Below are 27,414 nucleotides of genomic sequence, written 5' to 3'. Positions count from 1 at the left end.
TTAGTGTCTAGAGAACAATATGTCCACTTCACCTTTTTATATCCTTTCTAAAATGTTGAGTTGTAACTTTTTGAGGCAACATAAAAGTAGCATTCATTTTGTGGACTAACATTGTGTGTGTGTGTGTGTGTGTGTGTGTGTGTGTGTGTGTGTGTGTGGTTTATCAGAACTAGTTGTGCCGTTAAGGAAGATGCTATTTCAACTGGTCTAGTTCTCCTTGTCATTCATAGGATTTCTCTCTAATAGAAAAGGCAAATACCACGAAGAGGGAATTGCTGTAACTTATTACTTGTAAATAGAAGTTACCTTTGTCTGTGCGTTGGAACCCAATTCTGACAGTTTCACGTCCCTTTGAAATCTCCTGGGGACTAGTTGACTCTGTTGCTGAAATCAGCCTAATAAAGCCATTTATCTGATTTGCCACTTTGTGCTACAGGATTCTGAAAAAGCAAAAGTGTGTAGCCACCAAATAAAAAACAAAGTTGTAACAACATTTTATTTATTTTGATTTCCATATGTCTTCAATATTACATAGATGAAGGTCAAAATGAAGAAAAATGAGAATGAATATTGTTTTGTGTATGAAAACTGTCTTTTTCTAATAAAACCAAAATGTGAAAATGCCTTTTAACTAAAGCTACTCCTCTCATGGGACAAATCCTGATGATTCCCTCTGGGACCTCTAATAGATAAGCTCCTTGCTCCAGAACCATTGCACTTTCAAGGTAAAAGAAAATTTCCTCAGGATATCAGTGTCCCCAGTTCCACACAGCAGAACCTGCACCTCTTTCAGAACCTCAAGAGTGTTTATTTTGAGGCTGGCCCTGAATAAAGAACACCAAATTTTACTGTATTGCCCTTTTCTTATCCCCTCCTGTCACCTTCCACTAGATTCAGTCTTCCCCACCCCATGTCACCCTCAGCAAATAATCCAAGAGATCCTGGTCCTCCATGGGGGGCCAGTATGGTGTTACTGGCATTTTAAAAGGGACACTGGAAGATGGAACAATAAGCCCCAAGGGACAGACTCTCTCACTGATGTAACAGAATTACACTGATGTGACAGGTGCTGAGGTAGGGTGATATTTATGAACGCAAAGTCCTTCCTTGCATCATGGAAGCATCTGTCCACTCCAGGAACTCTTAAGACCAGCCCCGTTTAGAACCCACAGACACGGTTTCAATTTTTTATGCCTAAGACAGAGCATGTGAGTGAGTGATGTAAGCAGACTTGGATGTAATTGTAAGCAAGCCAACCAAGCAATTCATGGGGAACAAAGTTATGCTGGGCCCGGTCCAGGGGGAAGGAGGACCTTGGTCCCACGCTTTAGGAGCTCACAGGTTTCAAGGGAAGGTCTGAGGGGCCTCACAAACTCATCAACAGTATTGTGGCAGCCTGGATTGTGGATTGAGGGGAGTTTAGAGAATTCAGTGCCGAGAGGCATCATATACCCGTGTTCACCCCTGCATCATACCTGCAACATCGTCCCAACCCCTTGGCCACTTCAGTCAGGCACAAACTGGAATGTTGATCCAATTTTTTAGGCAGTAATGTTTAGATTCCAAGACAAAAAGTATAGAATAAAAGCAAGTTTACAATACCTCAGACCACCGTAAGCAACACAAATCTATTGCTCAGAGCTGACGATAAAGATTGATGTGTCCCTGGAAGCTATTTTTTTTTTTTTTTTTTTTATGCGTTACGCGGGCCTCTCACTGCTGTGGCCTCTCCCATTGCGGAGGACAGGCTCCGGACGCGCAGGCTCAGCGGCCATGGCTCACGGGCCCAGCCGCTCCGCGGCATGTGGGATCCTCCCAGACCGGGGCACGAACCCGTGTCCCCTGCATCGGCAGGCGGACCCTCAACCACTGCGCCACCAGGGAAGCCCTGGAAGCTATTTTTTAATTTTGGAAGTTATTGTCGTCAAGAGCTGACTGTTAAGAGCAAGATCAGAATGTTTTCTTTTAAGTACAGCAGACTGGGGGTTGTTTTCCTGCAGCTTTGGAAAGACATTAAAAATGAAGTTACCGTACTCTATCCAGACGCTACTTAGCAGCTCTGTGACATTGGGTGGGTCTCTCAACCTCTCGAAGCCTAAGTTTCCACTTATGTACAATAAACCTCTAATACCTACAAAGTAGAATTGGAGGATTTAAAGCAAGGCAGTGTACGCAAAGTGCTTTGCATGGTGCTTGAAACAAAGCAAGCACTCAATAACTTACGGCTATTATCATAATCACCATTTTTATTATTACCAAAGTTTTATTCTAAAACTTACAGGATAACCAAATCCTTTTCCCACCATCTTACTCTAGGATTTTACTCAGCCCATCTGACAGTAAACTAAAAATTCTTGATATCTGAATAATACATTTAGCATTTGGAAATCCTTAATTTAGTGGTTCTTTTCCTGGGGTACATGAAAGGGCTTCAGAGGATCCATGAATTCCCTAAAATTTTATGCAGAATTTTGAGTGGGCATGCATCCCTCCAGAGAGAGAATCCATTGCTTTCATCAAACGTGTTCCTGACTCTAAACAAGGTTAACCAGTGCCTGAACTGAAAAGGCTAACTTTCCAATGATAGTCCCAATTATTTTGTAAATCAGCTACTTATGGAGAATAAATAAATCTCACTAATGGGCTTATCCAGAAAAAGATTGACAAATGATTATCTAGAAAAGGTCAATTAATTATCTAGACTGAGAAGTGGGGTTTTTGTGAATAAGTCTTAAATGATGTCAAAATATTATTTGGCCTTTCCTCAGACTCCTGGTTGGTGCTTTATTTAAATAATTTTAAATAAAGGCTGGCAGTAGACAGATATATCTCCTTTTGCTCTTCTCATTGCATCTTGATGTCTCTGGTTCTGTTCCAATGATGCTCCCTTGATTGTCTGTCTGACACCTTAGAGTACCTGCGCACAGGTCTTCAGTTCATCCCAAGCTTTCAGGAAAATGTTGGAGACAGTTTATTTTAGATGGGAGATGTTCCATGTAGTAGCAAGACTTTCCTCACCATTTAGATCCTGCTGTTGTTAGGGATACAAAATAGTTAAGAGTCTTAGATAACATCCTTCTGGATGGTAGTTAAAAGGACATTAAAAAAAAAAAATAAAAAACTTTCCACAGAGCAACTCAGTTCTCTAAGGAGTCTGTGGTGTCTCACATACTGGAAGCCCAAATTTCAAACAGGTTTAGAGTTAAGCTGGTGATTTAAATAGGCGAAAGTCTCTGGATCCCATTACTAATCCCAGAGCCATGCAATCTCCTCATCTCCACAGTGACATTAGTGAGACAGGCGACGGGTGATGCCACACTGCTAACTTCATCGTCAAATCATGCTGCCAGAAGGGACTCAGGACTTGTCTGCCAGTAATGAGTCAACAACTTTTTCCCAGTGATCACTGAGAATGGCACTTTCCTATAGTTGATTAGGAGTGGAATTAGAGAGAAAAGACATAAAGGACAAAGAAAGTAAGGTGTTTTTTTTTTCCCCTCAGAAAACTAATAGTCCAAGTGAGAATATAAAACATGAAAATGTGAAGAACTTGCAAAGCTAATACAAAATGAGTGTAAATCCAGATGTTGGAAAAATACTATATAGGAGGAGATATTCATGGATGAAGAGGTCCAGAGAGGAGCTGAAGAATTTCAGCAAGGGTTTCCTTCCAAAGGAGGAATGGCTGGAGCCAGGCTTGAGGCCATGGGGACCATGAGTTGGAACAGCTGGGAGGGCCTTGTGAATAAAGAGGAATAAGATGTAAAAGCACAGATGGGAGAACAATGAAGCCAGACACAGGGTGGGCAATCAGATTCATTTAGTTAGAAGATTCCGTACTTGAGGAAAATGGTCAACTCTAAGAATAAAGCAGAACCTAGATTATGTTAGGTTCACTTATTAGCTCATTCATTCATTCATCCAACACCCATTTATAGTCCACATACCTTAAGATGGTACTTCTCTTGGCTCTGAAAGTAGACTAATTCTCTGCTCTTACTGGGTCACGTTCTCGGAGAAGGTAGACAATGAACAGAGAAACAATAGATTTTTTAAAATACCACTTGAGTCTATTTGGTGAATAAGGTCCCTCGGGTACGTGTCAGACTTTTGAGGTTGCTGAGATACCATGGCTTTCTTTCTGAAGGAGAGTAACCAAATCCTGAGGCCCTTCCACTTTGGGAAAAGATTGGAAGACTGGATGGTAAAACGTGTCATGTCTATCTCTCCTCATTTATTATCCAAAACACTAAATAATCCGGCCTCTTTTTGTTTAACTTTCTGGTGCTAAAACATTTTCATCTGAGTTCAGGAATCCCACAGGCTATAAGCGCTTTTGTGCAGATGAAGAAAAGATGCTGCTTCCTTGGGGAAGCACCCTGCCAGCGTGCACAACTCGAGTAGGGGAGATTTGGCTGGATTTCGTCAACCAGGAACACTTGTGTAGCGCACATCCTGCACAACCGTTCATGGTGGCTCTGATTTGGTTGAAACAAGTGGATTAGGGAGAACTGAACTAGCCATCAATAAATGACGTAAGTCAGTCCAGAAGCCTCTCTGTTTTTGACTCTTTTCTTCAAAAGCAGGAGTCCATTTTAACCCTGCTTATTGTTTAACAGTTCCCACAATTAAGCCTCACTTAATAAAGCTGGTCCTTACCACACCCGTCCTTATATTAGCAGTTCCAGCCTCCCTAACTGCATTAAGGATGCCCTTCCGTCAAGGTGTGAGAAAGGATCTTTCCATGGCCAGGAATGCATGTAGCACAAGTCCATAAAGGTGGATTTCCTAAAGCACCCAGAGAGCCATGTGGTCTATCAAACCCATCTAAACTGGTCAGTAAAGAAGTCCTCCAAGTGCCTAAGGCTGTTTTTTGTCAGGTTAATGCTCTCTTGTTTTATTTTAGAGTTCTGGACTTCTGAAAACTGTTCGCTTCATTGTGAGACTAGACAGTCTTTTCTTTCTTTCTTTTTTTTTTTGGTATGCGGGCCTCTCACTGTTGTGGCCTCTCCCGTTGTGGAGCACAGGCTCCGGACGCACAGGCTCAGCGGCCATGGCTCACGGGCCCAGCCGCTCTGCGGCATGTGGGATCTTCCCGGACTAGGCCTCGAACCCGTGTCCCCTGCATTGGCAGGCAGACTGTCAACCACTGCGCCACCAGGGAAGCCCTAGACAGTCTTTTCTTAAGAAGAACAGTGCTTAAAAGTTCTCATTTCCTTCTATTTGAAGTTTCCTTCGTGTCTTCTCCACTTGCTCTATCAAATTTCCTGATGGCAGGGCTAAGTCACTACATTTGTGACATCCTGTTCTCTCCAACTTTAATTCAACAGTTGTTCATTGGGAAGCTTCCCTATGCCAGGCACCTTTTAGAGTTGCAGGCGATGGCAGAGATAAGTGAGGTAGAGCCCTTCACCTCAAAGAACATAGATTTTGGTAGAAGGAGTTGAACACAAATACAGAAATAACTGCAATTCAAGGCAGCCAACTCAAACCATGGGTGTGAAGAAAGGACTAAATCAGCAAAAAAAAAAAACACACACACACACACATGGCTTCCCTGGTGGCATAGTGGTTGGGAGTCCGCCTACCAATGCAGGGGACACGGGTTCGTGCCCCGGTCCGGGAAGATCCCACATGCCGCAGAGCGGCTGGGCCCTTGAGCCATGGCCGCTAAGCCTGCGTGTCTGGAGCCTGTGCTCCGCAACGGGAGAGGCCACAGCAGTGAGAGGCCCGCGTACCGCAAAAAAACAAACAAAAAACCCCACACACAACAGACAGAGAGTAAAGAAAAAGTAAAGAATGTGAAAGGCTCACCGTTCTTTATTCCTACCCCGTCTGTCTTCTCAGAGTTTTGAACTTCTAATGTGCTGTGTAGAACAATGTCTTGAGAAAAAACATGGGACAAATTAGTATGTCAGAAGTGTGGAAAAAGTAATTCTTGTAAGCCCAACTATAGTCATTACTCAAAAGAAAGTCAACAATTAGAAAATGTAGACACCCAAAGGGCAGGTAATTAAGGTTTCAAAAGTTAGAATGGGTGTTATATATACAATATGGATTAAAATATTAACTGCATTGTGTTTGTTAAATGAGGAAAAGTGAATGCATTTTCATTTTGCGTCTTTCAGGTAAACTCTATATGCGCTTCTGTGGCATTTGCTGATAATAAGAATTTGCCTCTTTCAAAATGATATTCAGTCATGGACGCTAATGATGACCCCGATGAAGATCATCTTACAAGTTATGATGTTCAGCTCAGTATTCAAGAATCCATTGAAGCCAGCAAGACTGTGTTTTATCCTGAAAGGTAACATTCAAATTGACTATCCTCACCCGAACTTTTTCATGGCCTTCATTTTGTTGTAAAGTGAAATGAATGACATTTCCTGAGCCCTCCTCCAGGAAAATGCTTCCCTTTCTTTTGTGGCGAGGAATTAAATACCGTACAGGAGCTCCTGTGCACAGGTTTAGCTATTTGATCTTCTACAAATCCCCGTCTCCTGTGGAATATGGAGATTACCTAGATGGGAAATTCCCAGTTGAATTTGGTTGTATATGATTGCCTATTTCCTAAATTCCTATGGAATCAAACAGGACAATAAATAATGTGAACCAATTTGCAAGCACTCTTTATACGACGAACGTATAGCTAAGTATACAGAATCTGTTCTGCTACTGACTCAGGCAGCCTTTATAAGAAATGGGTTCCATGGTGCACCTTTAAAATACGAAGAATAATGCTAATTCACCTAGCCTGTAAGTTTAATGAATGGGAAAAGAGTTGAACAATTTTATTATATATGACAAAGTAATATATAAACCAGAGCCTATTTCATTATCTACTATTCAAGTGACAGCAGTTAACAAATTTCACATAAAATTGGTGCTTTGTGTTGGCAAGAGTTATAGAGTCTAAAACTGCCAAAGTAAATTTATGTCTTGAATAGCATACATTATACTTCTGACAAAAACAAACTTTAGTTTACCTTTACATTCTATTATAGTATTTAGAATCCTGTATTCTGAAATTCTGAAGTGCTTTTGAAAAGGTTCAGTGCTATAAAATTATTGCTTTTGAGCTTTTAAAAAATGGACATATTACATTTAAATTTCTGATCTCGTTAATTTTTCCCTCATCTGCAACAGATTTTAAAACTTCAGAGTTCCCAGGAAGGCATTCACAGTCCTAGAATACCAGTGGATGCTTCTGCTTTAATAGAATTAAATCAATTTCTTACGAAATACCTTGTTGCCTCTGAATAAACACACACACCAGAGAACTTCCTTGAGGGCTGACAATGACCTGCTGGGCCAGCGATTGGGAGTTTGTTCGGTAAATGCTCAGCCTATTTTTCACTTGTGGATCAGTTGCTTAAAGACTCTAACATGCAGTGTAGAGCATACACTCCCAAGTAAGCAATCATTAATTAGCAATTATTAAGTTCAAAGCAACAAACCTTTATTGAGCATAGTGTCTTTAAAGTTGGGAGAAGCCTTAGAGATGTTCCTATTTAATCCCCTCATTCTACCAATGTAGGAACCACCATCCAGAGAGGTTACTGGCCTCCCCAGGATCACAAAACCACAAAACCTGAACCCAGCTCTTCTGACTCTGACTCCAGTTGTTTACCTCTTTTTCATTGCCTACAACTAATTTCAGAGACGATGTTATAATCTTGTTTCTCCATCGTCACTAGTGTTCTTAGGTCCAATGTATCATAAATACACTCTGTATCTGACTTTTAGACATTTATGTTTTTAAAGTAGATAAAATCAGTTGTGTGCATTTCTCTTAGATCTTGATTATTAAAAGTATGTGCAAAAACTAAATAAATGTTTTGGTTCCTTGAAGTGTATCATGAATACAAATATGGCTTGTTTTTCTTTCTCTGTAGATTTGTACCACTAAGTGATCAAAAGAGAAAGCTGGTGGAAGCCATAAAGCAAGGTAAATGGGTGTATCACCTACAGTAGGATGGATTGGAGATTCTACTTGGCCAAGAGATTTGTTATCAGCCCATGTGTTTATTTTAGGTCACATTCTTGAGCTCCAGGAGTATGTGAACTATAAATATGCATTGGATGAGGCTGATGAAAAAGGATGGTTTCCATTGCATGAAGCTGTTGTTCAACCCATTCGACAAATACTTGAGGTTGTCCTGGATGGTAAGAGAACATAAAATCCCCTTGACCAAACTGAAGCCATAATGTAGATGTTATGGAGTAATCCCAATGAACATAACAAGCAAAAAGAAAAATTAGAATAAAAGATGATTTGCAGTTTAGAAAAGGCAGTACTCATGCTTTAAACTGAGTACAAAGATCAGTACATTTTGTGGGGTTCAGGGTTCACCCTTTGCATCCTCCTAAAAGTATGACACAGGTTGGTGGGAAGATGTTTGGTGATTATCACTTAAAAGTTTGTCTGCAGCATGAATTAATTTATTTAAAATAAAGCTTTTTGCTTTTAGAAGTCAGTTTAAAATTTTCGTCTTGAATTGTCTCTTGAGTTAGTGGTATCCGAAAGAGTATTATTTAGTACAAGTAGTACTTACAATATCTATCCTTATATTACATTAATTTTTTCATAACGCAAACAATAATTATTGCGGTAAGCTTACCTAGGGTTAAATATTAATAATAATTCTGATGTTCTAACATAGCATTTTTCACATCTCAGCATCTTATAAAACAATTTGAAAGTGTTCTACTTTTCAACCTTCAATGTTGCTCCCTGATTCTGCTGTAGGAGATAATGATAGCTACTGGATAATTAGCTATCCAGCTAGCCAGCCAGCTAAAAAAATGTTAAAAACAGATAATTAGACAGGTAGACAGGTAGACAGTCAGACAGACAGAAATAGATGATGTTAAGCATGGTATTTCTTTTCTGACATATTCTGACTGGATACGTTCATTCAAATACTTCTCATTCCCACATTCACAGACTTCATCTGATTAAAAAGCAATTTCAGATGCAGTTTAAATAATAACACAAAGGATTGGGGATTTGTTTTACAATTTATTAAGAAATGAGAATTCACAACCCTTTATCATTTTTTTAAAAAGGCACCTTGAGACATAGATGTTGGTTTGCTAGCTGTCAACTTGATTAGCAAGACCACGCTCATCTACTTCTACTCACTGTCATTTGCTAGACTTTAATCATATCTCCTTTTAGTCTCCCCTTTTTCATCAGTTGACTTTGTTCAATCTACTGTAGATAATATTGCATCATTCTGATCTATATGATATCCTTTAAGTAAAGATTTTTAACTTTACACGATGCTTTCATATCTCAGCATCCTATAAGACGCTCTGGGAGTTCAAGACCTCTGATGGAGAAACACCCTTAACTTTGGCAGTCAAAGCTGGTCTGGTGGAAAATGTAAGAACTTTACTAGAGAAAGGAGTGTGGCCAAACACCAAAAATGACAAAGGAGAGACACCCCTTCTGCTTGGTAAATGACCTTTCTTTCTAGAACTTTTATAATTTGAGATAAATAATATTTAATAAGTATTTATTGGAAACCACTGTGTATTGATTGGCTAAAGTTGTGTGACCTCATCTCCTTCCATTCCCTGAGGTCTTCCCCTAACCCCCATCTCACCTGTCCTATGATTTTGTTTTTCTATCCCACAAAGAGGTCAAATGTGAAAGCTCTTTCAGCAACAATTAATCAGGAGGGATCCGAACGAGGAGTTTTATGAGGCCAGGAGTGCCAATTCTAAAGGAATATTCTCCAACTGGGGTCCAGCTATGAGGAAGATCGCACGTGTGCTCTGTAGCCTGAATAAGGAGGCAGAAAGGGAATTCCAAAGAGAGACGTCAGGTCCACAGCAGGACAAGGAAGAAGAACTGAAAGGCAGGAGATCCAGCAGATTCTGAGCACACAGGTGCAGCCCTGGGCACCACTAGGGGGCTGCCACTGTGACATAACACAGGAATGGTTGTAAGCCTGAAGGTGGCGATTATCTATCAGCTTCTTCTCAGGCTTGTGTATCCTGCTGCTTGCTGACAGATAAGAATTAGCAGGTTTGTCTGTAGAAGTGGAGAGAGATGAGATTAACTACAAATGACCAAAGATAACCTTTCCTTCTCTTAGGGACATAGGTGTGGAGTAAGAATTTCGGCTTTCGCACCTGAGATCCTTGGATTTATTTTGCCCCCCATTTTATTGAGATATAATTGACATATAACATGGTATCAGTTTAAGGTATACAACATGATTTGATATACGTCTATATCACGAAATGATTATTACAAAAACTTAGTTAACATACTTCACTTCACATAGTTACACATTGTTTTTTCTTGTTTTGAGAACTTTTTCTTTTTTAATTTATTTATTTTATTTATTTTATTTTTGGCTGCATTGGGTCTTCGTTGCTGCTCACGGGCTTTCTCTAGTTGCAGCGAGCAGGGGCTGCTCTTTGTTGCGGTACGCGGGCTTCTCATTGCGGTGGCTTCTCTTGCTGTGGAGCACAGGCTCTAGGCACGTGGGCTTCAGTAGATGTGGTGCTCGGGCTCAGAAGTTGTGGCTTGCAGGCTCTAGAGCACAGGCTCGGTAGTTGTGGTGCATGGGCTTAGTTGCTCCGTGACATGTGGGATCTTCCAGGACCAGAGCTCGAACCCGTGTCCCCAGCGTTGACAGGTGAATTCTTAACCACTGTGCCACCAGGGAAACCCCAAGAACTTTTAAGGTCTACTCTCTTAGCAACTTTCAAATATACAATACAGTATTGTTATGTGAATGTTAATTCTAGCTGTGAGATTGGAGTCATGGACCACAGTTTCCTCCAGTATAAAATGGAAATGCAACACCACCACGCAGAATTGTTATAAAAAATTAGAGAAAAATATAAATATGTAAAACTCTTGCCACATGGTAGATGCTCAGGAGAAGAGAGACGTTATGAAATAGTGTAGGCGTGGCAGGAAGAGAGGGAGAAGCCTTGAGATTGTGCACCAGCAGTCACAGAGGAAGCAAATAAAGCATCACGAGCTGTGGGCCCAGCGAGAAAACAATACCACAGCTCCTGTCCACACTAAAAATCACTAAAATTTTTATTTATTTATTTTTTTTGCGGTACGCGGGCCTCTCACTGTTGTGGCCTCTCCCGTTGCGGAGCACAGGCTTCGGACGTGCAGGCTCAGCGGCCATGGCTCACGGGCCCAGCCGCTCCGCGGCATGTGGGATCTTCCCGGACCGGGGCACGAACCCGTGTCCCCTGCATCGGCAGGCGGACTCCCAACCACTGCGCCACCAGGGAAGCCCTAAAAATCACTAAAATTTTTAAAACAACCTGAATATCAGTAACAACTCGAATATCAGTAACAGAAAACTTAGACAAGTTGAACATCAGTAAAGTATTTACATTTGACAACATTAATTCAACAACATCAGTGCAATCAACGTTTACTGAAAAGTCCCAGTAAGCCAGCATGTGCCGGACAGCATGGATAGAAAGATGAATGCTATGATCGTCTTCCTCTCAAACAGTCTAGCAGGAGAGCCTAGATATGATTGAAATAGAGTATAATTAGTGTTAATACATGCTATAACAAAGGTGTATATTCAACGTAAATTGGGGAAATAAGAAAGCAGTGAATCTGTGAAGCTTCTAAAGAGAAAGTTGCTCTTGAGTTGTGACTCGGGGGGATGTAAAGGGGATCGTCGGCAGACAGGGGAGGGAAAATCTCCTAGGCAAGCCTTCGCCCCTGGACAAAATTGTTACATGAACAGTGTCACCACAGCGTAGGCGCATTCCGATCTGACTCCTTACTTACTCTTGCCCTGTGTCAGAGCTTTCAGCCTTCCCAAATTCAGATTAAGTTGGACAAACTTATTGTTACAGTTAGGGTAGAGGTAAAGCTTCCATAACAAAACAGACAAACACAGACACACAACACAAACAAACAGCAATGACTTCAAAAGGAAGAAGTTCATTCCTCTCTCACACAACATTTCAGAAGTGAGTGGCCTAGGGCTGGCAGGGTGGATATGCCTCCTTTACACAAGACTTTCAGATGTTACCTTTTCCAGCCAGCAGGGGGGAGGAAAGAGGCAGCCTTGGGAAAGCATGTTGGCCTCTAAGAAGATGACCTAGACCTTGTACACAGCACTTCTGTTCATACCATGTTGTTCAGATTTTGTCACATAGCCACACTTAGGTGCCAGGGAAGCCGGGATATTTAGTCTCTACCTGGATAGACTGTGAACAGCTAAAACTTGGGAGCTTCTCTTGCTCGAGGAAAAGGGGAAACACAAGTACTGAGGAAGAGATGATTTTTCTCTGCATACATGTTACCAGCCTTTATGTCACAGTAACATGGTGCTTTTCATAAATGAACGGAACTGTTTTCCTGAGCAGGGACAGATACTAAATGGAATATCACCTCTGGTTGTTTCACCACTATTAGTGTGATCTACTATTTTTGTAAAGGCATATACCATGGAATATTTGCATGTATTTGTTGGTGTTTCTATAGTCTTTGATTTCTGCAAAAAAGATACCCTTTTCCAGAGTTTGTATACTATCTCACTTTGCAAATATACAATTATTCTCTACTTCCTATTCTCAATCCACTCATGTTCTTAAGGGACAACTAAGTCATGGTTATCACTCATTTGTTTTCTTTTTGTTTCATTTAAATTTTTCTTTACTGCTTAATGCCCACAACAGAGCATTAAGTATTTATATGCATTTTAAAGTCTCCATTGTTGATCTCTCTACTCTAGCAATAACTAAAGTATGGGAAAGGAGCTTGATCGTTGAGTTATCAGAGTCAAAATAGAATTAACATTTGGAAATAATATTTTTAAAAACCAACTGGTAACATCAAAGATAAAATCAAAGTCTCATGAAGGAAATATTATGGAGGTGTTCACTTATGTCCCTATCATCCACATTTCTGGAGAATAAGGACTCTCCTTGGGTTACCTTCTTCAGGACATTCGTTGTGGAATCTATGTCAAGTCTTTTTAAGTTCATAGGAAAATGGATCATCCATGGCACTTTCTCAGTTTTTTCTTGAATTTTGGGGCTACTTTTGGCTACTCACAGCCCATTAACATATAAAGGAGAGATAAGAGAAAAAAGTGCTCTTTTAAAAAATAAATTTTGATGTGCAATGCCATTTTTATTTGTCTTAACCTGTCACCATTATCTTTGTCTTTATTTATGGAATACTCCTTAGATGGAAAAAAAAAATCACTTTTGGTCCCTTCAGGGCACTTTTTCCCCATCAGCCACCTGGCCCTTACTTATGGTACTTAGATGTATTACAGTCATGTTATACAGTTACTTGCTGAGTGTAGATATCTCATTTGTGATGATCTGACAGTTATTAAATGTTTTCTGCCCCTGGACTCCCTCTCTACCCATCCCTCTGAACCTGGTGTAGCCTTTCTCCAGTAGTTTAGCCACAAGATTATCCTGGCCGGTGGGTCCCAGGGTACAGAGGAAGCCGAGGGAACTGTCTGGCACAACATCTCAGTTCCACTGCCCTCCATTTTCCGAGAACATTATGCCATTTACAATTCAGCTAATTTTACTTCAGACATTTTCTTTCTCACAGATCAATACATATCCTCTCTACTCCATCTCCTCTTTCAATCTTTAAATCCTTGTCAAAATACTGCAAAAAAAAAAAATCTCTTCTCTATTGGTATGTCATATGAGTCAGAAGATAACTCACTGCTGAGATTAAGTAAATTATATGAGCAAAACACATATATCCAGAAAGAAAATGACAGAATTTTTTTTTTTTTTTTTTTTGCGGTACGCGGGCCTCTCACTGTTGTGGCCTCTCCCGCTGCGGAGCACAGGCTCCGGACGCGCAGGTTCAGCGGCCATGGCTCACGGGCCCAGCCGCTCTGTGGCATGTGGGATCTTCCCGGACCGGGGCACGAACCCGTGTCCCCTGCATCGGCAGGCGGACTCTCAACCACTGCGCCACCAGGGAAGCCCCGAAATTTTTTTTAAAAAAGAAAAGTGCCAGCAAACTATAAAGTGTTCAATACTGCCTATAACCAATGCAAAATTCTCTAATTCCCTAACTCTTCAACTGAAGCTTGTTTCCTCTAAGCATATAAAGATACATATATGTGAAATATATTTTTTACTTCATATATTATTTAATTTGTATTTTACTTAGCTACATTACACGAGTTCTGTACCTTGTTAGTTTTCATTATTTTAGCCAATTATTTGTTAAGAATGTCTTCATGGGTTAGCTTGGGAGGGGTTCCCCATGATTTTGATTATTATTTCCATGAGAAATAAAATGTATTCTTAGTTCCAAAACTTAAACTGCAAGCAAAGTTTTAATTATTTTAAGTTGAATATGGCTTATATATGCTGCTATTTTCTTGACAAAAGACTAATATCTCTAATCAACATGTTCCCTGAGTCAGACAAAAGGAAAACAGATCATGAGGGAAGAGGTTCATTATTTTAATACATTTTTTCTAAGTAGAAAAAATGGAATAGGAGCAAGAAGATAAATGAGGACACATTATCTATTAGTTTGTTTAACTTATTGATGTTTGCAAGAGCACCAGCCAGGATGAGGTAATTCACTGCAATTAGAGCTGCCAGTGGCAGATGGGTGATTCAGAGAAAGGCATTTGTCAGCAGACTCTGCTTCAGACAGTAAGCAGAAGAAAAACTGAAATCTTACTGCCTGATGGCTTGCCTGCCTCCAAATGAAATAGGCCAAGTTTGTCTTCATCCTCCTTTTATGCCTTTTGGAGCCCTTTCCCTTGCCTTGGCCTCAGAGCCTTTCTGGATTCTGCCTCCTAGCTTCCCGGGATGTTCTATGTGGCCCTGCATGTCCTCCTGCCTTTCCCAGCAAAGGCCCAGACTCTGAGTCTCTCTTCAAACAGAAGACAGTGTAGGTTTCTTCCCCAGCCTGTAAATTCCACGAGGGAGAACTACGTCTGTCTTTTTCCTGTTGTCCACAGTGCCTAACTCAGTGCCTTTCATATAGCCAGTGCGTATTAACTGCATGAAAGGATGAATGAACGAATGAATGAGTGTTAGAGAGTGGCACTCGTCCTGCTCTGTTTCTTACTAAGATTTTACTTGACTGCTAAGAGGAAAATGCATTACCTCTTTGAGAAGTATTTATATCTAAACTGGGACAATCCATTAACAATCCGAAGGGGGGGAAAACTTTTTTTTTTTTTTTTTTTTTGCGGCATGCGGGCCTCTCACTGTTGTGGCCTCTCCCGTTGCGGAGCACAGGCTCTGGACGCGCAGGCTCAGTGGCCATGGCTCACGGGCCCAGCCGCTCCACAGCATGTGGGATCTTCCCGGACCGGGGCACGAACCCGTGTCCCCTGCATCAGCAGGCGGACTCTCAACCGCTGCGCCACCAGGGAAGCCCTTTTTTTTTTTTTTTTTTTTTTTTTTTTTGGGGGGAAACTTTTAACAGTGTAATTTCAGCTATTAGAAAAAAACAGAGAGGGAGAGAGACATCCGATTTAGTGAACCTTGGAAAACGTAGTACATTAGCTGTCACTTACTTCACCTATAAAAAAGAACAACTGACCTATCTGGATTCTAAACATTCCTATTGCTAACCTCTCATAAGAGTATGGGAAAGAGAAGTTTATTTAATATTTACTGCTGGATTTGGTGGGGAAAAAACTCATTCTAGAGGGAGAAAAATTTGATAAACATTATTTACACATGTGGCTCCATGATCCTAGAAGTGATGAAATTATAGTAATAATAATGCTTATCATTTATTGAGCTCCTAGTATATACTAAGCATTTTACATACATACATTATTTAACTTATACAAAAGTTGATATTATTTTCATTTTGTTGATGAAGCAACAGAAGTTTAGAAAGAGTACACACAGCTTCCTTAGTGATAGGCATCCTCTTTTCCATGAAACTCTTACCCATCCTCAGGTCTGTCTTAAAGAAAAGGCAGTATCATCTTGCGCGCTCACACTTCACAATAGGAATTTGGTATGAGAAATAGAAGGGGTGTGAAAAATACAAGAAAAGAAATCACTAATATCTCTTTTGATATTAAACCTGGTCATTAGTTTAATGCCATGTAAGGTATTCATGTTATATGCCTACCATTGACTATTCTTTCTAAAATCATCTTCAAGCTGTGAAAATGGGCTCCTATGACATGGTGTCTGCCCTGCTTAAACACCACACCAGCCTTGACCAGCCCTGTGTCAAGCAATGGTCAGCAATGCATGAAGCAGCCAAACAAGGCCACAAAGATATAATAGCTCTACTACTAAACCACAGAGGCAATGTCCACCTAAGAGACGGATTTGGAGTCACCCCGTTAGGTGTTGCGGCCGAGTATGGTCACTGTGATGTGTTGGAACACCTGATCCACAAAGGTACGTAGAAAAGGAATTGCATGTTGCTGACTTTTCTCCTGCCTCTTGGATCTCCTTTTCTCCACTTCTCACTGGCTCCTCTTCCTCTCCTGAATGTATCTGGGCATCAAGCTTTTGTCCCATCCCTCGATCGCCCCTTCAATAGACCCTTATTGTGCAACTCACTTGAACCCTATGCACGGGGACCTACAAATCTGAGTGCCTGGCCCTGACTGCTCCCAGTTTTCACATAGATGGCTCACCAAGGTCTCACACTCATCTTCTCCTAAATTGAATTCCTCTTCTTTCACACTTTTAATAATTTCTCTAAGCCAAGACTGAGAGCTTAGATTTATCTCTGATTCCCCCATCACCTTCTGTTTCAAATATGGTCAGTTGCCGTGTACTACAGCAACCCTCTCTCTCACCAGTTCTCACCTTGGCAGACCCTCTCATCTGCATCCTCCCATCTTCCCTGGACCAGTGTAATTGGTTCCTAACCACTTTCCTGGTTTCCAGTCTCTCCATCTGCGAATCCATACTGTATATTACAACTCAGCTCCTCTCCCTAAAGGTCAGCTACAGTAGAATAAACGATTCAGAAAATCCTCAGTGGCTCCCCAGTGCCCACTGAATCATGCTCAGGTCCCCACTGCACCATCCTGAATTGTTTTTCCAGGTTTATCTCTCACTACTCCTAATATGTATCCTGTACTCCAGTTAAATAGCCTAGCAATATTCCCAAACATACCTTGCATTCATTCTTTCTGGGTTTGGGTCAGGTTCTCGCCCTCATCTGGAATACTCTCCAACACAATTCAGAGTTAGTGTCTTGAGACACCTCCTCCCTGAAGACTTTCCTAATTCTTCCCAACAAAGCGTGATGCTGTCCTTCTTTGAAACCTCCAAGTGCTTTATACAACAACGGAACCAGGAATTTAGATACCGACTTCTTAAACTGGTTTCTGCCACCTACCCGTTGTCTGACTCTCGCCTAGTTACTTAAGCACCTGGGTCTCAGTTTCCTCATCTGTAAATAAAGGCTAGGACAACATTATCCTCTGTGGGGAAAAGACTAACATTTTTGAGGCGCCCCCCAAATGCAACTTCATTTAATTATGAAATCAGCCCTATGAAATAAGCTGTATTACTCTAATTCACAGATGAGGAGTTGGAAGTTCATAGAAGTAAATAGCTTGCCGCAAACTCTCACAGTCAGCAACAAAACTGCAATGCAAACAGATCACTTTCCCCTACATCATGCCTTCTGGTCCTGACCTCACTTGAATATTATACAGTTTGTGCTCTTTGATGATATTTTGTCTCATTTCCCCTCAGAGCCACTTAAGAGAGTCAGATTTATTTATCTTAGCATCTTCTGCTGGGTCACACATGGTGTTTGCACACAGAAGACAGTTGATAAATATTTCTTGAAATCGAGTGTTAACTGCTGTCTCTAAAAGTCTAACTGTACCTTTTTGGGGGAGCCTTTGTTTATCGTGGAAATTGACTTGATTTCTCAGATGTTCTTATGACAGAAAGATTTTCTAATAGAATGAAACATGCTGCATGATTGTTTATTGAAAAGACTGAGAACACAGGTGTTCTTAATTCTATACTTTTAAGTCCTAACCAGAAAGGAAAACCACAGGCTATTTTTAAGGTGATTATCTTGACAGTCTGTCCAGCTATCACTATGCCGCATGTTTTATACTGCCAGGAGGGGATGTGTTTGCTTTGGCGGATGATGGGGCATCAGTGTTGTTTGAGGCAGCAGGAGGGGGCAATCCTGACTGCGTCTCCCTCCTGCTGGAATATGGAGGAAGTGGAAACATACCTAACAGAGCAGGGCATCTTCCTATACACCGAGCTGCCTACGAGGGACATTACCTGTGAGTAATAAATCATAGCATGATCATTTCAAGTGGAAAAACACAAGCTTGTATATATGGTATAATCCCAAATCTATCTATACACCTCCCAAAATCCAAAAAGAAAAAGGAAAAATGTTCACAAGTTTTGTATATCTATATATTTGTTTGATTTTTCCCATTCTTTTTGTATTCTTTTACTTTAAAAAATTTCCACATCGAATTTATACTACTTTTAAAATGAAAAGATATTTTCTTTTAGAAGAAGGTAAGTTATAAGTGAGAATTCTGCACAAGCCGCCCAAATGTGCCTTTTTGTTTTTTGTTTTTCTTAATACGTTTAACAGATGGCTACAGGTCTCTAAAAATTTTGCCCTTGGCCAAGGGTTAAAATTTGTGCTACTCTAATCTTTATCAACACCAACAGATATTATAATATAATGTCAAATTTATACTTGAATAGAAAAGTTTCATTATAAATTTAGGTTTCTTTATTCCCCCAAATAAAAAGGCCAGATATACTTTTAAATCACAAAAGTGTGCCACAACCAACATATCAATAGAAATCTATAATCATGATATTAAACTACCCACCATGAAAGGATGGTTTTAGGTAATTAAGTATATTTCATAAGTTCAAAAACTTTGAAATCATTAGGCTTTATCACAATTTCAGTGGTGACATTGGCTAAGTTAAGTAGCCAATGACACGTAATTGACACTAAGTGACACATTGTTAAAGTTCATAAATTCACACATGGTAGCTCCGAATTAGGCACAAGAGATCAACTTATCCTTGCCTGTGGCTCTCATACTTCTCTAGTTCATCAGTCAAGTGTGAAATTCACAGCTATTTGTCACAGGTTCTTTGAAACATAAGCTGTGGTTAGTTGTCTCGGTTGAACTGATGTAAGGTTGGTGGAACAACAAAGACTCTTTTTGTTGCCAATAATTCAATTTCAAGTAAGCAGACAGGATATACATGGCCAATATTAAAGCATACATTGCTCAGGAAGCAGTGTAAGGGGAGTACAAATGAGAATTCAAGAGGCCTAAATTGTAGTCATTGCCCTACATCTATGTGACCTTGGACAAGTCATTTCACTTCTCAAGACTTCATATGGCTCTGCTGGTAATAAAGGGGTTGAACTCAGTGACGCTCAAGGTCACTTCCATCTCTAACTTCCTGTGACTCCATGTTATAATGGTCAAGAGTGTGAAGCATTCTTCTATGGCATCAAATGGACTTACTTTCCTATTATATTTTTTTCGTTACATAGCATTGGTTGATTATAGATATTATGCTGTTCAGAGAAGAACTGAAAGATGGGGAGGGTTCCTGAATAATTACAATTCTAGGACCAAATATATAAGATCCAGTATTTTCCCCAGGAATATTTAGCCTGGGAAGCTAAATCAAAACTAAACTAAATTACACTAAACTGAAAAGTAGTAAGTCAATGGACAAATATTAAATGTTTTTGTGTAAGGTTATCTAGAGAAAATAAAGGAAACTAAGTAAATTGCATTCACTTGTCTAGTGAGGAAGCTGGTTTATTTAATTTCTTGATTTTCTTCATGCCATGTGGATATTTGATTTCTTTTAGTGCACTGAAATATCTTATTCCAGTAACATCCAAACATGCAATCCAGAAAAGTGGGCTAACGCCAATTCACTCAGCAGCAGATGGACAAAATGCACAGTGCCTAGAACTGCTTATTGAAAATGGCTTTGATGTCAATACCCTGCTTGCTGACCACGTTTCCAAGAGCTATGATGATGAACGGAAGACTGCTCTCTATTTTGCCGTTTGCAATAATGATATCCACTGCACAGAAGTCCTCCTGGCTGCAGGTGCAGACCCAAACTTAGATCCCCTCAACTGTCTTCTTGTGGCAGTGAGGGCCCATAATCACGAAATTGTCAGGCTGCTTCTCGCCCATGGAGCTAATGTCAATTGTTATTTCATGCATGTGAATGACACTCATTTCCCCAGTGCCATTCAGTATGCCCTAAATGACGAGGTAATGCTCAGGCTGTTGCTGAATAACGGCTATCAAGTGGAGATGTGCTTTGACTGCATGCACGGGGACATCTTTGGAAATTCGTTTGTATGGTCAGAGATAGAGGAAGAGATACTGCCGGGATGGACGTCTTGTGTCATAAAAGATAACCCGGTGAGTTACATCCTTCTCTTCTTCATATTGGGTCATCATCCTAACGTTTGCTCATCAGGGATGTTAGAGGAAAAGAAAAATCAACTCCAACTTTTATATTTTTCTTGTTCTTGAGTTTTTGTTTGCAATGATATGGGGAAATAAGCATAAAACTAGGCCAAAAAAAAAGTGTATTTTTCTTGAATTCGAAACTGAATGTTGAAGAATGTGGGAAAATATATCAATAATTTATGCTTATTTGGTGGAATGTTGGGGCTAGAAGCATGGAAAGAAGCATGATTCTTCCACATCGTGCTGAATACAATCGCATCAGAGCCACGCGTGCTTCAGGGCTCATAGTTTCACAGAAACAAGCAAACCGTTTATTTTTCTTTTTTTGTTCATTACAAGGAGGGAACTTTCACTTCCTGTAAAATGACAGATAACAATTTTTCAGAACAAAATTAAGTGTTTTTGTATATAGTATATTAAAAGTACTACTAAATTAAATTTCATCACTTCTCTCAGTTCTGTGAGTTTATTACAGTTCCTTGGATGAAACACTTGGTAGGCAGTGTTATTCGTGTATTAATGGATTACATGGATTATATCCCTCTGTGTGCTAAACTGAAATCTGCACTAGAAGTACAGAGAGAATGGCCAGAAATCCGTCAAATACTAGGTAAAAGCAAAAGTTTTTCCTACAAAATTTTTTATGGAGAATGAATATAGGAGATATTTCTTTTTTTTTTTTTTTAACATCTTTATTGGGGTATAATTGCTTTACAGTGGTGTGTTAGTTTCTGCTTTATAACAAAGTGAATCAGTTATACATATGGGGGATATTTCTTAATGTCATTTTTGATACTTTTTCATAGCTACTTTGTTTTCAGAATTATCTGTTTTTTCAAATCATCTTTAATACTTCCTCTGATATAAGATACTAATTTTTTGCTTTCCTTGATAATTTCTAACTCTTTAATTGTATAATGAGTAATCCTATTACTATATTATATTCTGACTAGAACTCACTTTTTAAAAGTTAACTGCTATATATCATAAAGTATATAGACTGTAATCTCCATGTGGGCAGGGATCTGTTTTGTTTATTTTTGTATTCTCAAGGCTTAGCATAATGCCTAATAAACAGTAAATACTCAATAAATATTGAGTAAATGAATGAATGGAATGAATTGGAATTATCCTTTTTGATATGCTCTCTTCTGGGTCTTTATTGACAAATTCCTACCATCAAAAGTGTGTATTACAAGCAGGCCATTTTGTATTATCTAGGTTAAAGTTTACTTATAATCATAAAAGTGCATCATATTGCAAAAGTTTCAATTAAAGTACATCTAAAATTACTCCAAATTCAAATAGAAACTAGAAAAAAAATCATAAGCTGGAAAGGTTTTCTCTTTCAAAATATGAGTTTGGAAAAATGAACTTTCAAAACCTACATGGACATCACTTTATAGAGCCCGAAGAAGCATCATAGAACTTGGCATTACATTTAAATATTCTGGCACTCTTAATACACCTAAATCAAGTTTAAATGTGAAAAACCGTGACAGCCTAGCCTTTAGGATCAGCCAAAATTTATGCAAATTAGTAGATTATATTTTATAGGCAAGAAGATGAAACTGAAACGTTGAGCTGATTCACATACCATATTTGTTAGGTATAAAGTTCTATAAAAAGAAACGGGCAATATAGTGGTTTTCATCTAAGCACTTTGTTTCCATCAGAGTCTCATACATTAAAGTATATAATCTGAATTTGGGCCATTTTGACTATGGTAGCAAGAGACATAAATTGGAGGAAGGATGGAGACTTTGATGGGCTAGAAAGGGTGATAGTTCAACTGAATGCAGATTTGGAGGTAAGCTTGGATTTTCCTCACATGGTGCTTCCACTGGAATGAGTTGGACGGTACGAGAGACTTTGTGGCAACTGAAACAGGAACCTTAGAGAATCTGATGAATCATATAGTACCGTGAGCCTAGAAATCGACCTCTGGGGTCAGATAGACCTAGAATGGGATGGAACTCTGGCCTTGCCTAGGTGTAGGATGGCTGGGTCATATAGTGTATATGTCATTCAGGGCTGATATTTTCATGGAAATAAGCAATAATTTATTGCATCATTTTTGTTTCATTGAGGGGAGGGGAATTTTTTATTTCCTGTAAAAAGACCAAGATAGTCATACTAGTTGTGTAACTTTGAGCAAGTTACTTATCCTTTTTATGAGAAGGTTTTCCCACTGCAAAATGCGGCTAGCATAGTATTCACCTCATAAGGTTGTTGTGGGGATTTAAAGAGATGATGCACGTGAGGTGTTTAGCATAAAGCCTACAGCATTAAAAACACTTATAAATTTAGCTATTTTAAAAACTAAATTATTAGCATTTTATGTATTTTTATTATGGTAAGGTTACATGAAGTATCTGAAATGTATATGTAAAGTATGTCACGAATCCCCACAACTTGTAGCGTTAAGTGTTATCATTGCTAATTTTTATAAATAAAAAACTAAGGCTAGGGCTTCCCTGGTGGCGCAGTGGTTGAGAGTCCGCCTGCCGATGCAGGGGACGTGGGTTCGTGCCCCGGTCCAGGAGGATACCACATGCCGCGGAGCGGCTGGGCCCGTGAGCCATGGCCGCTGAGCCTGCACGTCCGGAGCCTGTGCTCCACAATGGGAGAGGCCACAACAGTGAGAGGCCCGCGTACAGCAAAATATATATATATATTATAAGAAAAAATAGAAAGAGGAACAGAATAACATCCCCACAGACAACAAAAGCACACCAGAAAAAGATGCCCTCAGAACAGATTAAAATTGAAACCCTCTGTTTCAAAACAAGCTAAAAAGCATAAGGAAAATGACACAAGACATGAAAGAACAACACAAGTCAGTATTAGAAAAATTCAGAAATGAGGTAACAGTACCGAGGAAGGAATTAGAAAGAAAAACAAAAAATTAATTTCGAATATAAAGACTGAACTGGAATGAAAGCCAGAACTAATAATGCAATAGATAATGACTTAGGAGAAATAGAAGATGAAATTAAAGAAGATTTTAAAAATAAAGTGGAAATAAAGGGATATATAAAAGGCTTTGAAAGACAGGGACAGTTTTGAAGACAGCTAAAGAAAAAGAAAACCAAACAAAGGAACAGAGCAAATACAAAAATGTGTACTGTGAAAAACTTTCTGTAATGAAAAAAATTTGAAGCTGAAAATTACAAATTACTATACCCTTTGGTCATGTAGGTAAAAAGAACCAGTGACTTATAAGGGAAAAATTCAGATTATCTTAAACAATATTACTCTTCTGATCACGTTCTCAAGAATCTCCTAAAAAATAAGCTTCAGACAAACCAAAATAACTAAAGAGATAATGACATAGGACCAGTAACGAGCATTAAACAGAAAACCAAGACTAAGTGCCAGTTAAAAGGGAGAAGATATGTAATGGTTATACTGTCAGATAATGTAGATATGACACAACTGTTTTTAATGGGAGAAAAATGGAAAGAGCACACACAAAGACATTTTTAACAGAGCTCAGAAATTATACTGGTTGGTAGCATGATATTGTTATGCTGAGAATGAGAGATGTAGTCAGTACCTAGGATATTCTAATTCTATTATTCTTTGTGTCCTTGAGAACCAGGATTGCCAGTGTGGAAGAAAGGGAATACAGACGTAATATGGAAGAGCTTAAAGAAAAATTCTGTAGCTCTGAATTTGAATTGGTACTACTAGTATGAACTCATAAACTATTTTACCTTGAAAGCGTGTGTGTGTGTCTATCTGTCTACAGAAGAGTCTTAGAAATAACGACAAGCCCATTAGCAGTGCATATCCCTAGCACCCAGACTGTGGCTTTGAAATAGCATTTCCTAGAAAAATAAACCAAAGTTTCTTGGAGAAATGGATGATTTCAGGTTTGGGGAAGGAAATATGCAAGATGACTCAGGTATATCTGGTCATGCCAGATAAACTCTCACAGACTCATGTCCAAAGAATTCAGGAGCCAGCTTGAGGCTCCCACTGGCCAAATATGGGACAATTTAAGCTTCAAAAGGATAATTATTTCAATGAATTGAAACCAATTAAAATATTTAAATATAATATTTAAAAAATTGGTCAGCTCCAAAGGATAAGGAAATCAATTCATCATCTTGAAAATTAATGAAGGAAAAGATGCAAACATTTATTCCACCATACCTGTATGATTTGTGCCACCAGTAACCAAAGAATACATGAGCAAACGTATCCTTTTATAAAAGTATTCCAAATAATAAATTAAAAAGAAATGATATAATTAGATATCACCATCTTGCAGCCCTCAGTAAGCTGCTAATACCCTGTAATGTGGTTCTTGGTGCAAGAACACAGCACCAGCTATAGTTTTGCCAAAGAGATAAAACCTGAGTCTGATCAAGCCTCTGGATCCAGCTAATAATCTGCAAGAAATAGAGAAGGCAGTAGGACACAGAAGTGCACCATGAAAATGCAGTCTCAAAGTTCAGGCTGTGGGAAATACGGCATTTTGGATATTCAAAGATTAATTGAAAGGAAGAAGGGGATAGAGAGAAGAACTTGCAGATTAAAAAAGCCTTAAAAAACACATCAAATTCAAAAAAATATTGTCAATACTATAGGGTAGGGATAGCACACTGAGATGATGAAGCTCTAAAGGAAATGATTACTATAAAAATCAGAACAGTAGTTCCTTATAGGGGAGGAAGGAATGAAGTTTGGGATGGATTGTGGAGAGAATTCTGTTATGGCTGGGGAAGTTCTTCTGTTCATGACCTGGGAAATGATTAAAGATGTTCACCCGATAATGACTTATAATAACTTAAGAAACTGTATGTTTGTGCAGTGGCTTTATCTATATTTTATTTTACAATAGACGAGTTAAAATATTTTGGAGATTGTAAAGGAAAAAACCCTAAGGCTTAGATAAATTCATTTCCCAAAGTTATAGACAGAAAATAATAAAGCAAGGATGTGAACTCTTAGGTCTGTCTCACGTCAAAACAAAGGCTCTTTCTCCAATACTACAGTGCTTCCTGTTATAGAACAGATTCTGCTTCTAATTGGTAATTCATTGTCCATGTGTTTGTGTTGCAAAAGAATGACCAATTCTTATGATTTTAGAAAAGCAATCCAAGTAAGAATAAGACCAGGAAGTTTTTTTATTGTTTCAGTCACACATCATTGCAACTAGAGCTTAAGTCAGTTGATTGCTATGAGTATGGTTAACCACTGGATGTCAGGATTCCTCCAGGTATACGTAGGGCAGAGGCTTTGTTAGGGAAAAAAATAAGATGGTAATTTTTTAAAAAAAAGATGGGTTTATTCTGCCTATTTTGGTAACAATAACTTTGCCTCAATGGTTTTTCAAAAACACTGTTTTAATTTTTTCAAGATAATTTGAATGTTTACGATCTCAAATAGAGCAGAAATGTGATCTCTTTGATTATTGAATTGAGTGATCGTTCACATTATTGAACGATTACAATGTACCAAGCACTTTTTTAATACTTTACATGAATTAATTTGTTCGATCTTTAAACAACCCTGTAAGGTAGAGTTATCCACATTTCCCAGGTGAGAATACTGAGACCACAGAGGTTAAATAACTTGTCCAAGATCACACAAATACGAAGTGGCAGAGCCAGGATTTTAATCCAAGCCGACTGAGTCCAGAGCCCACAACTAAGTCCATGTGCAATGCTGCCTTTTCACTAGCTCATGTTGCTGGGATAATATATCGGTACTGTAATTATACTATAGATAAAGGTACTAAGAGATAAAGTAAGAGTTGAAAATAAAGGTTAACGTCAGCTATTTGAATAACATTAGTAGATTTTCTGGAAAATATAAAATGTTTAGGTATCAGACCCTGAAACAAAGCTAAGATTGAATAATGGATATATGGAATCATTTGTATCAGATGTTTCACAGATAACTATTCATCAGAAAGATTGGTAGGAGAGAGCGGAAGTAAAGAAATATATCTTTCAAATACTCAATTCTAAAAAATAAATAGAAGGAGATGTGAGCCTTTGCTTTCTTTAATCAAGTCCATTCATTCATTTAACATATTGTAGTTGAACACCCTGTAGGAGCCAGACCCTTTCTGACACAGAGGCAGACTAAACGTCTGCCTTCATAGAGCTTACGTTCTAGAGGAATGGTCTGGAAGGCTTAATTGCAATTTGAATTTTACTTAAAGTCAGCAGCTGCTAATGTGTGCATGCCTGTTTTTTAGAATGACACTATTAATATTATTCTAAAACAGTCTGTATCTTACAGGTTAATCCATTAATATTGTTTTTATTTTTCGCTTGTTTTTCCCATTCACTTTAGAGAATCCCTGCTCCTTAAAGCATTTATGTAGGTTAAGAATTCGAAGACTTATGGGACTCCAGCGACTCTGCCAGCCAGCCTTAATGGAGAAGCTCTCTCTGCCACCAACTATTCAAAGATATATATTATTTAAAGAGTATGATCTCTATGGACAAGAGCTAAAATTGCCCTAATTTAAAATAATATTTTAAAATGTGATTTTAAAAATGTGTTTAAATGAGATTCCTTCAGAGAATTTCTTGGAACCATTTTATATCCTTATGTGTATTTAAATCCATTGACAATTTTATAACTGGATCCTGGGTTCTTTTGGGAGCACCATATTTTACATCTCTAAGGACCTTTTACATTGTGATTTTTTAAAGCTAGTCAATATTTGGCATTTGAATTTCTATTGATTGTCTTCACTTGCGATAAGTCTTCAAACTCTCCTTATCAAGTGACCCCTACAATATCCATGAGCAAGTCTCTCCTATGTTTATAAAACAAAGAACCACTTTCTCAAACCCACATCTCCAGCCAGTTGCTGCCCCATTCTCTCCTTTCTTTTATCGCCACACGGCGTAAAAGGGCTCTTTCCTGTCCGCAGATTCACTCACTGTAATCTGGCTTCTGCTCCTTCCACGGCCCTTCCCAA

The 27,414-nt window shown here is 39.0% G+C and overlaps 1 protein-coding gene across 1 annotated transcript; it reads left to right on the top strand.

The window, feature by feature from the left end:
- Window positions 1-651: 651 nt before the first annotated feature.
- ASB15 (ankyrin repeat and SOCS box containing 15) lies at window positions 652-26,950 on the top strand. Its single transcript, XM_032643473.1, has 10 exons — window positions 652-725; window positions 6,199-6,307; window positions 7,896-7,948; window positions 8,035-8,166; window positions 9,303-9,461; window positions 16,138-16,383; window positions 18,083-18,254; window positions 19,841-20,411; window positions 20,919-21,072; window positions 26,778-26,950. The coding sequence occupies exons 2-10, from the start codon at window positions 6,201-6,203 to the stop codon at window positions 26,948-26,950; spliced, it is 1,767 nt and encodes a 588-aa protein (XP_032499364.1). The 5' UTR covers window positions 652-725; window positions 6,199-6,200.
- Window positions 26,951-27,414: the final 464 nt, after the last annotated feature.

Source organism: Phocoena sinus, chromosome 9 (assembly GCF_008692025.1).
Source record: "Phocoena sinus isolate mPhoSin1 chromosome 9, mPhoSin1.pri, whole genome shotgun sequence".
Taxonomy (NCBI): domain Eukaryota; kingdom Metazoa; phylum Chordata; class Mammalia; order Artiodactyla; family Phocoenidae; genus Phocoena; species Phocoena sinus.
Note: the sequence above shows the minus strand (reverse complement) of the source record. Positions and strands in the feature narration are given on the sequence as shown.